Source organism: Petromyzon marinus, chromosome 34, assembly GCF_048934315.1.
Source record: "Petromyzon marinus isolate PM22_M1 ecotype Great Lakes invasive population chromosome 34, UKy_Petmar_22M1.pri1.0, whole genome shotgun sequence".
NCBI lineage: Eukaryota > Metazoa > Chordata > Hyperoartia > Petromyzontiformes > Petromyzontidae > Petromyzon > Petromyzon marinus.
Window position 1 is genome coordinate 10227625 of NC_133700.1, and position 16919 is coordinate 10244543.

The 16919-nt window shown below is 46.3% G+C and overlaps 1 protein-coding gene across 5 annotated transcripts in view; it reads left to right on the forward strand.

The window, feature by feature from the left end:
- Nucleotides 1-16919, forward strand: part of LOC116948695 (formin-like protein 3) — a 60788-nt gene that overhangs the window by 32722 nt on the left and 11147 nt on the right. For all 5 annotated transcript variants that reach the window (XR_004403828.2, XR_004403829.2, XM_032965662.2 and 2 more), the window contains exons 16-26: nucleotides 1659-1865; nucleotides 5532-5656; nucleotides 6771-6982; nucleotides 7884-8118; nucleotides 9118-9186; nucleotides 9720-9800; nucleotides 11254-11383; nucleotides 12125-12288; nucleotides 13203-13304; nucleotides 15757-15840; nucleotides 16362-16485. Coding sequence is in view for 3 of the 5 variants with exons in the window: in XM_032965662.2 (XP_032821553.2) it covers nucleotides 1659-1865; nucleotides 5532-5656; nucleotides 6771-6982; nucleotides 7884-8118; nucleotides 9118-9186; nucleotides 9720-9800; nucleotides 11254-11383; nucleotides 12125-12288; nucleotides 13203-13304; nucleotides 15757-15840; nucleotides 16362-16485 (1533 nt within the window). In the remaining 2 variants the exon portion in view is untranslated. The remainder of the gene's footprint in view (nucleotides 1-1658; nucleotides 1866-5531; nucleotides 5657-6770; nucleotides 6983-7883; nucleotides 8119-9117; nucleotides 9187-9719; nucleotides 9801-11253; nucleotides 11384-12124; nucleotides 12289-13202; nucleotides 13305-15756; nucleotides 15841-16361; nucleotides 16486-16919) is intronic.

Sequence of the window (16919 nt, forward strand, 5' to 3'; positions counted from 1 at the left end):
TCTAATAGCTGAAATGTAGTCAAGGATTGAGAGAAGAAGCTGCAGGAGATGGAGCATGTGTCTTAGTGTTCGAGAAGCATTTGGTAGTGACATTGTAGGGAACTGTGGGCGAAGAGAGGGCTGGCATGCGTGACGCATCTCGCATCGCGTAACAGAGAACCTCTTTGATTCCGCATAGGGGCTTGTAAATCAGGGCACGTGAGACACCGGCCACGGAAGGATGAGTCCCTTCAAAAGACTGTTGTTGTCCTTTCTGGTAATGCAGTAAAGTCATTCATTGTTGGGATTTTTTTTGACATCCGTAAGTCATGCGTTTCGTTTCTGCATTTTCATAAACATGCTGTGCATATTTTCATCGTTGTTTTTTCTTTGTAGGGAGCGCAGCAAGTAAAGAATTAGACTTTACTTGAATCGGTCATTAATTGTTGACATTGGGGTTTATGCATTTGTTTATTTTGGTGTTTCATTAAACAGGGCGCTCAGCTCTGATTAAGCAGTTGGTTGACTTGATGAATGCTGTTACGCAAGAGATAAAAACTATGTGAATCCGTACTTCACAGGCGTTTACATATATTAAGAGATGTTGCATGGATATGTATCCAGTTTAATGTTTTTTTACCGGAACAATTCAATGGGTGAGATAAAGCTCTGGTTGGGAAATGAAGGAGACAGGAAGTCGCAAGATTCGTTAAAACAACGACAATGGTTTTTACAGTAAAACGTGTTACTTCCTGTAGTGGGGACATTCTAAGTAATGCATAAAATCAATCAGCTTTCAGTAATTCCACTTAAAATGTACTTCTCTATATTTAATCGTCTTATGGGCCATTTGGGCTTGTATTAACTAGCACCATTTGTGTAAGCAAACTCTGGACCAGTTTCGACCTCGTCTCATCATCACCGTCACGTTCTGTTGAGACACTTCATATCGCCTGACATAGGTCGAGAAAGCCAATATGCCGATAGTCTAAACATTATACTCTCTATGAGAAGTTGCGTCAATGCGACTGCAGGGTGCTAACAGCAGTGAAGTGCCAGCCCAGATCTTTGTCATACACAAAACGCTGGTTATTAACAGCACAGCTGGCACTGCTGTTAGCACCCTGTCGTTTTGAAACGAGGAATTTAAACGTATTTGATTTATGGCATCACGTGAGCGAAATACTTTCCCCGATGTTGACCTGCAAGATGAGCAAGTCATATCAAGAGAGGTGTGGTGCTGAGAAGTGATGGTATGATAGATTGACTATGCAAAGCAGGGTGTTACTAACCTTTGCGTAGCAACACAGTGAGCATAATAACTTTGTTAGTTATGGATAGGTGACCCTCCGCCTCATCCCACCTTGTGGTTTGTTGAATTGTCATTCTTCAGGATTGCGATAACATTCAAGCATCAATTGTGTTCTGCCGATGTGGGTGCATGTAGGGTCTCCACTTGCTGCAGGGTTGACTCGAACCAATCCTATACAGCAATATTACAAATATAAAAAAAGTATTAGATTTTACACCTAATTCGATACCATGTGTCATGAGCATCAGAATCAATCTCAATCGATGAATCCTTATGTGCCTGCCATTTTACCCATCGAAGTTTCGATCGAGTCTGAAGACTGTGTGTGTGTCCCGTGCCATCTCTCCCACCTCCTCACCTGCTGTAGAAGCACCTACACCACTGCTGGTCCCAGGCCCACCTGCTCCCCCACCACCGCCGCCGCCGCCGCCGCCACCACCACCACCTCCCCTGGGGGTCTCCCAGGATCTCCCGCCGCCCCCTCCTCCTCCGCCACCCGGCATGGGAAAGGCTTTTCAACTGTCCAAGGGGGCGCCTCGCCACGGAGCGTTCAACAGTCCCACTGTGCCAGGAGGTAGGCAGTTGCTTGTCCATCTGTCTGAAATTCTGTGTTTTTGTCTGTGCCTGCTGTGGGAAATATCCGTTATGTACTTCTCTGGAAATTATCGCCGAATCTCAAGACTCCTTTTTTTCAGAAGGGTCCTGCTACATTGAGATGTTTTTACAATTCTGTTCATTAATGCTTGTCATATGGAAGTTAGTGTTGTTACAGGCCTTTGCTGGATGTGAGGGTATTTGACCATACTTCACGCCGGTCACTACAGATTTGTCAAAGCAGGGAGCATAGACACAGGGACATAGAAGCACAGCACAACAATGGATTTTAATTCACTGCTGCTTTGCTGTCCACAGCGTCGCTCCAACAGGAACTTCACTTGTTCCCGTCATCCAAAGCAGTTTACTCAAACTAAGTGAATAAGCACTCTCGTTTCAGTTTCAGTTTTCAGTTTATTTATTTTGGTATAGCCCTGTGAGCCATTCGGCTCTTGAATCGGGTGCAACCACAACAAACAAAAAAACAAAAACACGAACATAACCGGTAACCCACAGCCGGCGTGAACTCTAAAGCTCGAGAGTAATTTTAACATTCACTTGACATACACAGGAGGCCGTGGGGTGCAAGGTCACACGGACGTGCTGAGAATTAGCGTGGCTCTCAGATATTTTGTTGTTTGCTGGCACGCACCTCAACGAATTCTGCCTCATTACTGTTGCTGGCTTAAATTATGGACTGGCTTCTGTGTGCATGTGTGTGAGCGTGCTTTGTTCCTTTTAAACCTCACAAATTATCCTTGTTTTGATTTAAAGCTTTCGTGACTGCAGTAATTCATATTCTTAGTTTTTTCGGTAAAGTCACGTTGAAGAGAAACAACAAAATAACAAAATATATATAAAACGTGACTTTACCGAAAAAACTAAGAATATCCTTGTTTTGTTTACCAATTGCACAAAGCAAGAACAAGTCGGCACTTGTAAAATCATGAAATCGGAGACAATGCTTCGTCACTAAAGCAAAGATTTAGCCTATGAAAATGCCTGCTGTGTGTATATACACACACACACAGGATTCAACCAGGTCAGATACAATCTTTAGTTTTCAGAGGATCTAATCCAAGATTTATCTTCTCGATGATTAATGTGAACTGCTGTAAATCAGTGATGCCGACTCCCAAGAGCAAATCCTGTCTAGATGTCTGCCAGCAAGACGGAGCCTGTGTTGTGCATTATCACATCACGTGACACAAATCGATTAATTCTACAATGATTGATAAGCCCTGGAAAAGCCATGCCGGAGAGCCAAGCTTCTAGTATTTAATCGATAAAGGCCTGGAGGTACTTGATGATTTGTTTCTGCAAAGAGTGCTTGGGGTGGTGATTGGTTTATTTACCATGCGGGTGCCGTTTTGCAGGCTTAAGTATAAAGCAGTGCACAATCGTGAGCAGGTTGGTGTGGGTATGGCTTTACCCTGCGTTGGAGGTAGTAGATGACCAAAGTCCACGCTTGCATTTGATTATTACCAATGCTGGCCAAATGAGCCAAATATTTAAACAGCTGCCAGGCTGGCCCAGTGGCTTTGGTTTATTGTATTTCAGTGTGGTTAACTTTTAGGTGAACAGACTTATTATACGTGATGGTGTTTGCTTATTGAATTAAGAACACCAAGCACCTAATCCTGATTGCTTACGGTCCATCGAGCAGATAAAAAGTAAACAACCTATTGAATCTAAATATATATGGGATTTTAATACTTTCCGAGGAAGGTTGAAAGCGTTTATACATTGGCATTGCCTCTGTCAGTTTGCAATGGGGTGGGGGGGGCACGATAATGCTCGTGAATATGGCCAATTTCAACCAAACCGACACATTAATATTAGATTGAAAACTGGCCTAATTGTTCTTAAGGGTGGCCCAAATTATGGAATCACAAACCGAAGCAAAAACAGGATTATTTGCAAATATGCAAACATGTTTCACCTTGACAGCTCGGCTTCCGTGCAGCAAATAAATACCCCTTCCCCCCCCCCCCCCGCGAAGATATGCTTGTTAGAATAAGTCACGAAATTAGTGTGCGCGTGTGCACGATAGTTCCCAACTTTGCTTAATTAAAATGATTATCGCTCCGGAGCCTAGTGAAGTGTGTGCGCAGGACGCGACCATTTCGCACCGCCTCTCTAACTGCCCACGGTTTGTTGTTAGGAATACTTCAAGCTCGTTTGGCGTGTCAACGTAGGGCGCGGGGCCGTAGCGCGAGCGCGGTGTGTCGAGATTCCGCGGGGAGATGCGAGATGCCGAGATCAGCCTCTAATGCTGTTTTATTTTATTTGGGAAAAAAGAAAAATGCTGCCCCGCCAGTACCGAGAGGAAAAAGGACACACAAAAAAATAATTTAATGAAGATTTCGTGTAGCATATCCTTAGCTCTTTCGGTAAAGTCACGTTGAAGGGAAACAATAAAATAATAATATATATAAAACAATAAAAATTCTCAGGACGTTTCGACCATAACACAAACAGTCATCATCAGGTGTGAAAATCCAACAGCAAGAAACCGTTTGTGTTATGGTCGAAACGTCGTGAGAATTTTTATTGTTTTGTATATATTTTATTATTTTATTGTTTTCCTTCAACGTGACTTTACCGAAAGAGCTAAAGATATGAATTACTGCAGTCACGAAAGCTTTAAATCAAAATTCGTGTTGCGTTGGTACGCACGACAATTGCCACTATTCATAATGTCGTCTCCGCCGCGTTGCGCGATCACACGCGGTGAGCTGGAACACTTTGTGTGTGCAGGATTCGTCGTTAAAGCTTTCGTGACTGCAGGAATTCATATTCTTTGGGTCTTTCGGTAAAGTAACGTAGATAGAAAAAATTATAACTTTATTTGTACGTTGAAGGTCGCGTGTGTTGCGATCGAAATGTCGTGATTTGTTTTATTTTATAACTATCTATCAGCGTGACTTTACCGAAAGACCCAAATAATATTATTTAGTAAGCTTCCTATGTGCCTAAGGACATATTTGCCACGTTCTAGTAAGGTGCAACTACAATGACCAGCCTGTGTTCTATGCCTCATTTTTGTTGGACTTCATGTAAATGTGTTTATATTCATTCGGGTGTATAGTTATGCTTCAGTTAATGCTGTATACTGAAGTAAATTGCATATGTAAATGCATGTACACTGCACATACTAAAAAACAGCTGTTGTGCCAAGCTAGGTGCACTTCCAGGCTCTGTGCAGTATCTGCTGGAAGGAGGTCACAGAGCAGACCCTGGTGCTATGATATATTTAATACAGATTTAAACTCAAAGATCTCATGTTTATCTTCCTGAACTGGTTTGTTCCTATATACAGCACATTCTCAACTAAATTGATTCAGTTCCTGAAGAAGCTTCTAGCACGTAGATTGAAACGCCACAAAGCAAAACGTCGAACATCACGCCAAACAACACGCGGTACATCCCACTGCGAAGCCCAACACAGTCGTAAAACACTCGTTTATGGAATTGCCCTAATATCCTGATGCAGGACCCTCCTTAAAAGGAGTCCTTAAGACTAGGGTGAGGCTTTCCTCGATGAAGGGCATCATCATTATCACGATTGTTACCGAGGTACGTTATTGATGCCGTGCGTCCCCCCGCGCCGCGTTCCCTGTGCTTGCGCCATCGGCCACTCCAGGCATGCGCATCAAGAAAGCCATCCCCACCAAGTACCGTCTGCCTGTGTTCAACTGGACGGCGCTAAAGCCCTCCCAGGTTAACGGCACCGTCTTCACAGACATGGATGACGAGGAGCTGCTGCAGGTGAGTCTGCTGCACCTGCGTTCCCAGCTCCGGTGGAGCCTTTGTGATTGTTCCGTGTGTGCATGTGTGTGTGTCTTTGTGTTTGTTCATCAAGCGGGGTTAGCACGTTGCTGCTGCGACCCCGGCGACCCGAGTTGGATTCCCGCTCACGCCCAACACCAATGACGATAATCGGAATTAGTCCTGGGCCTCCCCGATGTCGACTCGGCCTCAAATGAGTACTTGGTGTGATCTGTAAACGTTGCCACTGGGGAGACAAAGGTGGCCGGGCGTGGTGCTGGCCACCCACCCCCTCGTGTGCCGTGCTGGCCGTCATAGGTGCTCGCTAATAGCACTTGCTCCAACGGTCTGTTAAGGCTGTCCGGGGGTCTTTGGACCTGGGCACTATCGCCGTGGTAACATCACCACGACTTAGCGGCGAACGGCGGTTGTTGTAAGACAAAGATACCTATGGAGCCTACACAGCACTGCACTACGAACCCGGCGACCTGACTTCGATTGCCGTCATGAATATCTTGAACTGGTCTTGGGCCTGACTCTAGGTTTTCTCAGCCTTAAATTAGTACCTGGTGCGGTGTGTACCGTAATTGTCAGCGCTGCGTAGACAAAGGCTGCCGGGCGTAGTGCTCACCACACCATTTGTATGTGTGCCGTGCTGGTCTGAATTATCCTTCTGCTCTATCAGTACTTGATAAAGAATAAAGAGCCAATCATGATAATGATATACCATAGGTATGTGTTAAGAAGTGAATTGGCACTGTGGCGGTAGCACTCGGCTCACAATCAGAACTACGCGAGTGACGCCACTAAGCACGCGTCCAGTGTCCGTGTTCACGCCGTGACGTCATTGCTGCTTCCGAGCTCAGCCTGGCTGGAAACGTCAAGCGCAGTATAAAAAGCGAGCGTCCCTGCCCGCTTAGCGTCGAAACCCAAGCCTCCTCACTTCCCTATGGGGAGGGGGGGGGGGGGGTCGGCCCAAGTGGGGCTGGCGTGGGAACGCGGACCGAGCCCGGTTCTTAAAACAGAGCCGACACCCTTTCCCCCCCACGGCCGTTGAAACGCGGCGTGAGCATAAAGACGGCGACGTGCCTGCCCGCACGCGCGTGTGGCGCAGGTTCTGGACATGGACTCGTTCGAGGAGCTCTTCAAGACGAAGGCGCAGGGCCCGGTGGCGACAATCCAGGTGGACGGGCCACGGTGCAACGCCGCCCAGCCGAAGGTGGCGCCCAAGGTGTCGCTCCTGGACGCGAATCGCGCCCGCAACCTGGCCATTACGTTGCGCAAGACGGCACGCTCGCACGGGGAGATCTGCAAAGCCGTGCAGACGTACGTGAAAACACACGCACGTACATATCTGAATGGCTACAGCCACTCAAAATGACAATTTATGGTATACAGACAGTCCCCCCGGGTCGCGGAAGGCCCAACTTACGGAAATCCGACCTTCCGGAAATCATGTTAAAAGAATGCAATATGCGGATTTTTTTTGCGTGAGTAACGCAAGCGCAATTTGTGCGGCGCGGTGAGGTTGCGGATGAATACCGCGGAGCGGGGTGTAAGACAGGCCAAGCCTAATGCACGGTCAATGAACATTCGTGGTATTCATAAACGTTTGGATACAGTATATGTTCCATTAGTTTAATTATGGGTAGTGTTAGGATAGATATTAGATGAAATTAAAGAATCCTAGGAAGTGCAGAGCATATGTACAGGGATGTGATAAAGGTAGCGATAGAAAACGGACGACAGCGTGATGCAGCATTGAGAGAAAACGAACCTAGTAATAGGGTAGGGGAGGTGCAACTATTTCCAGCTTATGGGATTTTATCTTGATTTGAGGGTGAATTTGTTCAGTTTCCAACATGTGGTAAAATCCGGGTTACCGATCATTCTCGGGAACCCTAACCCTTCCGTAACCTGGGGACTGCCTGTATAGTTATTTTTACATATTTAACGTACAAGATGGGAAATGTAAACCAGCAACAGTAACAATTGTCAGCTTGCACGGAAGCTCAAGTTACATTTGACACCTTCCCATTCTCCGCCTGTCACCTACAGCACCTGCCAGTCCTTCACCTATGCGACTTTCCCCTTGCAGCAACAACTTCTCCAGTACGTGTCCTCATTATATCAGGCTAAACAGTGCCTTCACCTTATGCGTGTGTGTTTGTGTGTGCGTGCCCGTGTGTGCGCGTGCCCGTGTGTGCGCGTGCATGCATGCCTGTAGGTACGACCTGCAGAAGCTGCCGGTGGAGCGGCTGGAGTGCCTGCAGCGCTTCGTGCCCACCGAGTCGGAGGCGATGCTCCTGCGCCAGTACGAGCGTGACCTGCGGTCCCCCGAGGACCTGGCGGAGGAGGAGCGCTTCATGCTGCAATTTGGCCGCGTCGAGCGTCTGTCCCAGCGCATCACCGTCATGCTCTTCATGGGCAACTTCATGGACACGGTGTCGCGCCTCACTCCGGTTAGTCGACCTCCCGTAGCTTCGAGGCAGACCGGGTCCCAATCCTGATGGATTTACACTCTGAATGAAGGTTTTTGCAGATTATGATGAATTAACAATGTAATATGTTGTCCTATTGAATCTGATGCATTTAGACTTAACAATGTTCACCCTCAGATTTCAGTGAATTCATACTGCTAACGATGTCCTCCAGATTTTCATGGATTCAGATTGTTGGCAGTGACCTGTATATTCTGTTTCACACTGTGATGATGATTTAGATTGCCTCATTGTAGGTTCCTGATGTGTTGAGACTGGTAATGATAATCATCTGTACCTTGTGATGAGATGCCACTGTTAACAGTGACCTCACACAGTTTCTGGTGGACTCAGTGTTAACGATGACCTCGTACAGATTTTGGTAGAATTCAGACGGAATGATGCTCTACTATGATAGTGCCCCTGTCCTGTACCCTCTCATGCCTGCAAAGAATCAGAATCAATATATTTTATGATTCTGGAGGAATCCGATGAGCCATAAAGCTCTGTTTCACAGACGTCCAGTAGGGGTGGGTAAGAACGTCAAACAAACAATACAAAAATACGATAGGAGTGGTGACCGTCTTGATGGGTTTCGACTGCCACTGGCTGCCTCGAGTGGCGCCTGGTGTTGATAGAACATGGTGTCCTCGGGGCAGGATCACTTCTTCATCTCTGTCCGTCCCTTTCCTGTTGCATTACGCAGTACTTGGCCGCCCCTCCCTGTGTGTAACCCCCCCCCCTCCCAGTGGTGTTGGCCAGATCTCAATGCAAATGGAGCAATTCATTGCGGCGAACGTTTGTTTATTTTTCTTGTCTTTTGAGTTTACGATTGTACCCTGCGTGCACACAAAGTAGTGCATGTCAGCTGCGTGCACGAAGAATTTCTCAAGCGTGTTTCAGCGATCGCCTTCGCTGTGCTCATTCACCGCAACAAAAAGATTCCCTTAATATTTCCCCCCCCCCCCTTTTGCCTTGCAGTTCGTGAATGCGATAATAGCAGCGTCGCTGTCTATAAAGTCCTCTCAGAAGTTCAAAAAGATCCTGGAGGTGAGGCCTGCTCTTGCAGATGCTGCAAAACAAAGCACGGGCAATAACTGAAAATGCCGATTAGCTAACCAGCCACATAAGTACTCGCGCTGCCCACAGACGCTCACCCGTAAACAGCGTTAGGCGACCATCGGGAAGTATTATCTCTAACACTGACATCCAAGGCAACAAAATGCCAGCCATGCCCTTGACTCAAAACTACTCTAGCCAACTGAGTGATAGTACGAACCAGTAGCCAACCATCAACTCGCATTAGTCCCCCACTGACCCTAACCAACGGGCCGAGCAGCCACCAACACTAGCCCTCATGTTGATCCTAGCGCTAGCTCTAAAATCACCTTCAACACATCCCAGAGCCCCTTCAAATTTTGTTTGTCTCGGTGTCGATGTTCACAGCACCGTAACCCAAGTTGGCCACGCCACCCCTTCCGAGCATCATGCCGTCCTTAATAGGTGCTTGCGAACTGCTTTTGCCTCAACAGTCTAGTAAAGGGGGGGGGGGGCTAATCTTTGTTTGTCTCTGCTGCACGCAGCTCGTCCTGGCGTTTGGAAACTACATGAACAGCAGCAAGAGGGGGGTGGCGTACGGGTTCAAGCTGCAGAGTCTGGACCTCGTGAGTGAATCCTCTTCTCTCACTGGAGGAAGACGTAACCCACACCACAGTGCTACGCGTGTCTTTTATAAAGCGCTTTTGTGAGAGCGCTTGATAAGAATTGTAAATTGTACGGAGAAAGGCGATGGGGTTTGAGTGTTGGGGAGGGGTGGCAAGAAAGGATGACAGGGGAAAGGGAGGGGTGAGGTTGGAAAGGGGGAAGATGGTTAAGGTTTTAAGGATGAGGAAAGGAAGTATTAGAGGGATACGCTTTTGAAAAAAGTTTATTCTTAAGAGATGAACGAAAAAATTGTGTAGCCTTTTTGTGAAGTTTGATGTGGAGTGGGAGTTTATTTTAATGGAGGTGAGAACTCAATAGACCCAGGATCGTCTCATTTGCAAAAGGCAGTAATCTATGTTGGAAATCCCCAGCTGTTACCCCCACTCGTTAGAATCTAAGGCAACGTGAAAATATGCTCGAAAAAAAATAATTTGCCATTAATTGAGCAGGAGAAAGCAGAAGTGGTTGTTGGGTTGGGTGTTTCTATGAAGCTAGTATTACGATAGTGTGATTTTTATCAAGTGACTTTAAGCTATGGTATAGTGATGTCGTAGTTTCATGTTTTATAACATCGATAATAGGTTTTCCCCTTTTTTCTGGCAACAAAACAGCTGTGTTAAGATGTTAAAACACCAAACTTAAACCTTTTACAAGGAATTATGTCTGCATTAACCACAATGCTTGTAGTCAGAATGCAAACAAAAAAACACTGATAATATATGCATTGTCCATGAAACTGATTGGTCCACACCAGAGACAGCTTTCTTTTGAGCCTCGTCTCAAACGGTGTTAGACCAGAGGATGCCAAAAGGCATTAACGTGACATCACATCAGTGCTGTCGTAGTGCACTTGAGTACCACCACATTAATAAACTTAAACCGGATATCTCGGAACACAAACTAAAGTGAATGTAAAATTTCGATTTAAAGCTTTCGTGACTGCAAGGATTCATGTTCTTTGTTTTTTTCGGTAAAGTCACGTAGAATGAGAATAAAATAACACAATTTAAGTCAGGTGGCTTATTGCTACTTTTATAATGGGATTGACCAATGTGTTGTGGCCGAAACGTCGTGAGAATTTTATTGTGTTATTTTATTATTTTATTCTCATTCTACATGACTTTACCGAAAGAACCAAAGAAGATAAAGTGCATGTATTCAAGACGATAGCTGTCTTTAGTTGCATGTGGGAAAACACAAAAATGAATTTGCATAGAGATCAAATCGCGTGTGAGAGAGCAGAAATGCTCAAATCCTTGCAGATAGGTCAGCGACCTGCTAGCTCTCCTTCACGCTACAGACACCGCCTTGTTGCGGGTCAAGCGGAGCGTCTCGCGGTCACTTGTGCACAGCGGTACCCCCCCCCCCACCCCGCGTGACCCACGTGCTCTGTCCCTGTGCGTCTGTCGGCAGCTTGGGGACACCAAGTCGACAGACAGGAAGTTGACGCTGCTGCACTACCTGGCCGACGTGGTGCACACCAAGTTCCCCGAGGTGGCCTCCTTCCACTGCGACCTCTGCTTCCTTGACAAGGCCGCAGCAGGTGCAGCCCCCATCTCTCCCCCCCATTTGTGCTGCTTTTAGCGTTTTTATCATATCTCTGAGAACGTGTAAACGGATTTAAATTGTAATGCACAGAGAGGTTTCCCCCGCTTCATGCGGCAGATGCGTTCGGGGGGAAAAAAACAGGCGCACACAACGTTGTGCCACGTCTGACTGCATAGCCTTATTTAGTAAATTCAAACTGCATGCAGTAGATTTTGGGTAGAAATAAGTTAGCCAGATATACGCGAAATCGCACCAACCGAACTCGCATAAAGCGAAGGGAACCTGTAATTATGCGTTTTAAGGCCATTTGTCAATTGACTGCGGGATGAAGGGGTCCCCACGTCTTGTCGGCCATGGGGTGGGTGGGGGGTTACGGGTTTGTTTGGCCATAAATCACCACCCTAGAGTTGGTGAAGAAGGGACTTAGCACAGGTTCGAATATCACTTGCTACCAATGTTAGCTGTAGTGGGGAATCTTAAGTCAGGTGGCCGGGTTCATAGCGCAGCGTGGTAACCACTGCCTCGCTGTTTACAAATCAAACATTCTGACCTGTTTCACACTTCATCACGCTGGTCAGTGCGAGACCCGCAAATGTGTTGTGAACCGATAATCGATTTGTTTAATCGGTACACTAGATTGTCATTGACGCAGAAACTGGAATTAACAGTCATAATCGTTGTCTGTGCTGTTGGCGCTGCTGGTGCTGCTGCGACGATGGTGATGTCGGCGCCGCAGTGTCGATGGACAGCGTGATGCAGGACGTGCGTGAGCTGCAGCGCGGCATGGAGACCACCAAGCGCGAGGCTGCCCTGCACGAGTCCAACGTTGGCCTGCGCCGCTTCATCGAGGCCAACGATGACACGCTGAGCCGCCTCGTCGGCGACGCCAACACCGCCAAGGTACGACATCGCCTCCGCTGCACTAATCCAACCGCTCGGGTGGCACAGAGTTTTTGTTGGTCATCCCTTGCCAGCGTCCACAGCTGCTCGGGCTTTGTTCTGTACGTTAGCGTTATACCGCAGGGTCACGAATGTGATGCAAGAGAAGGCCACCTGACTCCACGCCCACCACCCATCATCCCTCACTCTTATATCTGTACTCGGATGGCTCAGCGGTAGAGTGAGTGGCTCGCAATTCCGGTTGGGTTCTTACTCAGCCCAGCACCCGTCCGGGGTTGGTAAAAAATTAGTACCACTTTGTGGGGAACTCAACAGCGATTTTCCTATGATTAGACTCGCTCTTGCTATAGGACAATGGAATTTTCACCACTGGCTGTGCAGGGCTGTTGACAGGAGATGAGCATCGCCTCAATGCTCCTTTGAGCAGGAAATCGCTTTAACCTTGAAGCACAGTCGGTTGCGTCAGTCTGACATGCAATTATGTGGTTTCTCAATGTTGTATAGTGTATGAGCTAATTCTTTACCATCCGAACAGTATAGAGGAGACCAGGCGTTTGTGACAAGCACTTGTTCTCGGTGCAGTAGTATATATATTTTACATGTATATAATATTATAATGTGCAGTTCTTTGACAATCCACTGCTGGATGAAGGCCTCGCCACTGGGTTCACAGCACAGTGTGCTAACCACTTTGCTATCGCTCCACCCTATTTTAAAATATAGTATACATATAACAAGTATATACTTCTTATTAATGTGAATACAACATAAAATGTACATGAATATGCAGCAGTGCTTGGTAATGATATACAGTGATAATGTAGCATCTATTACAATTCCATTTGAATTTATAGAGCTTCTAAATGTATCTGCAGCCAGCCAGCCTTACCCAGAAATCACTCCTCCTCTCCCAGGATGCCTTTCAGGTGGCCGTGGAATACTTTGGCGAAACTCCCAAGACGATGCCTCCTTCCAACTTCTTCCCGGTGTTCTCCCGATTTGTGAATGCGTTCAAGGTAACGGCTGTAAATACACTTTGTGTTTGGCCATGTGTGCGTAGTCAGATGACACCCAATTGAGGCTGAGTAACTCGTTTACAACAGAGACCTCACGTATTTTACTCTTCATCTGGATAGTTTTAATTTGGGGCCTTGATAACAACACCCAATGGTCTATTGCGGTTCATGTCACATGGGTGAGATGGAAGGAAGCGATGTAATGAGATACGAAGATGGGGATGTGATTCGAGAAGTTGCACAGTACAGAAGCACACGGTGAAAGAAATCTGAGTAGCTGACTCCACAATATACTTTGGCTTAGAAGAAGATATCACATGGTCTTCGAATGTCCACTTTAGATAGGTCATTCCCCTGTAATTGTTATCTGGAATTGCAATGATAGTGCACAATACTTTTAGTTGATATCTACATGAAGTTACTACATGGCTGATCAGTTATCTACTCGAGTACAAAACAATACAAGTTATTATGTGGCGAGACAAATATACGAAGGAGACAGTCTGCTTATCTGCTTTGTTATTTGGATTCTTTAAAACGACGCGAGTGATTATTTTGTGTTGTACTTCGGTACAGGTACACGTAAACACGTGCATGCACAAAGTGCTTGTTTAAATAAGCGTGACTGCTTTCATGGTGGGTAATACAAAAATGGGTTCTGAGTAAATATTCCAGGCCAGGCACATGTTACAGCTCACATTCAAGCCAAACAAGCAGGTGAGTGGAGGATATATATTTTGCTCGCCAAGGATTCAAACGGATTCGGGTTTGTGACCACCGAATCGTGCTCTGGTGCAGTCGCCAAATTCAGCTGTAAGCAGACTCGGACCATCGTTCCCATTTCTTATGCACGCTCTAAAAAAAGAATAATTCCACCAGACTGTAAAGGGCTAACTAATTTGCATTCGGGCAAAAAAGTATTGTTGCGTATAAACAAGGAAACGGCAGCGTGGGCACACCTTTTGTGAAAACGAGTGCCCTGTTTTCGGCAGACCCCACGAGGCCAAATTTGCCCACCACTGGTTTCCATATTCAGCCGCTTTGAATGCGGATGATTTGTGCCTCCGTCATGCGTCGTCTTGGCACGGGGCCCGCGACTCCCGCTTGAAGCTGTACCACCTTTGTTATTTCTGTCCTCCGCAACCCCAAGTGAAACTCTAGCTGTGCGCGTGCACTGCTGCCACGGAGTCTACTGTGTCACGGGGCGAAACGAAGTGAGAGAGGGGGGGACAGCGGAAATTATTAGTATTGCTGCAAATGCCAAGGACTCGTTGAGCCAAATTAGTGCGTTGGCACTGTGCCAATTTAGCATAACTGTGAAACCGTTAATGAGTCAGAGTTTTACTTTTAACGTGACATAACGCAATATTGTTCTGATAATTTAAAGCGAATTTTGTAAAATAAAAACGTCTGATTAGTACTACTTACATTGGCACACATTGTCTATTTGATTTTAAACATAATTCAATTGGTAATGATAAGGTATTTTAGAAAAAGAGGTGTTCATATTGCATAACTTTTTTCTTTATGAATAGCAAGTCCTTTATTTTCTTTAAAAAACTTAACATGTTCGTCAGTGACATGACCTCAGCTATAAGTCTATACAGGTATTGTTTGACTTGCGAATGTTCAGTTTGCGAATTTTGGCGTAAACGCAATTGACATTTTATGGACACTTTTCTATTAACGAAATCAAATTTCCCCGTTAACGAAATATCACGACGGTACGCACCATGAAATAAAACGAGATGGCTCTGTCATCCATCCGCGACAGTGACCACGGTATCCCTGCAATGCAGTTGTAACGCCTAACACATCACCTTTCCAGTCATTTTAAATGAATAATTATTCAATCTTTTAAATATTTTTATGCTTTATTTATATTTTTGTATTGTGAAAAGTGACATCGGTGTATATATTTAGGTTAGGAGTAACGTTGGATTGATTATCCAAAATACATCTCTCATTTTTAGTATTAGGTTAAAGAGCAAAGCTATTCTGATGGGAAAAAAAAATGTTGTTTTATGCGTGTTTTTTGAAGAACGCATCGCTATTGTAAATCGAAGGATACCTGTAATAGGTGACGTTTCGGGCAATGGCCCTTCTTCATTGGCTCTTTAATTTGTTTACTCAGGAATGTCTCAGCCTAGTCTCCACACTCGTTTACATGGACACGCTCCTTTTAATATTCGTCTGATTCCGTTGCTCTGTGTGGGAGTAAACCAGCAGTGTACATTCTTTAATAAAATATCCAAAAACATCTCAGCCCCTGTCTCCTGGTCCGCGTAGACATAGCATGCGCTCAGACCATGGCATGTGCTCGGACGTAATCGTTCGCAACCTTGGAGGGGCTGGGTAGTGTGGGAGTTATCACTGAACAAGGTTTCCTGATAGGGACTCCTCTGTTTACCCGTACTCCCCACTCCCCCGCATGTGCCCTCTTCTCCGCCAGAAAGCGGAAAAGGAGAATGAGTCGAGACGCTTGCAGGAGGAGAGAAAACAGATGCTGGAGGAGGCAGCCAAGGAGGAGAAAAATGTAGGTGCATGTGTGCATAAGCATTGTCAGTGTTTGTGTGTGTGTGTGAGTGGGGAGTGGTAGTGTAGCGGTTAGTGTGCTGTGCTAAGAACCCGGCGACCCGAGTTCAATTCCCGCTCACGGCCAATACCGGTGACTAATATCTGGGCCTTCCCTAGGTCGACTCGGCCTCAAATGAGTACCATTGCCACCAGGGAGACAAAGGCGGCTTGGCATGGTGCTGGCCACCTACCCCCTCGTGTACTGTGCTGGCCTTGATAGGTGCTCGCTAACAGCACTTGTCCTAACAGTCTGATAAGGCTATACTGGGGGATCTTTGTTGCCGCTTAGTGCGCGTGTGTACGTACTGTATTTGCACATTATTGTGCATGTACATGGTATATATGCACGTTGCAATGTATGCATGAACGTGTATAATGTATGTGGAATATATTTGAAAGTGTGTGAACACCTTCATACGATGCCCTATGTCTGTCATTAATAATACATACAATGTAAATCCCTGACATGTTGTGGTACAGATGTCAGCAATCAACAAGGGTAAGCGTCAGCAGATGAATCTCATCGCCGAGCTGACCAAGAAGCAGGGCAACAAGCGTACGATGTACGAGGGCAAGGATGGTGCCATCGACTCCATCATCACAGGTCAGAGGCCACAGCTGCCCACTTGCACACACTTGCGCTCAATCCTACGCACGAACATACACACATGCAATTCCCACTTAGCTCTACTCTTGAACGCACGCTCAGCCTCACTCATGCACGCTTGCATACGCCCATGGTCACACATACCTGCTCGTCCACCACTCGCAAACACTCATACACACCCGCTTACCCGATTGTACACGTGCACACACCCCCGCTCGCTCTCACTCAGCAATACTTATATACACGCTGGTTCACTAAAACTCACCCGTGCAGACATACAGCCGCTCACTCGCACACACACATTGGTTCACCCAGATTTACACTTACACACACACACATATCCACTCACTCCCATTCACCAACGCTCACACACTCACCAACGCTCACACACACTCGCCCCCTCTCACCCATGCACTCATGCATGCACACAA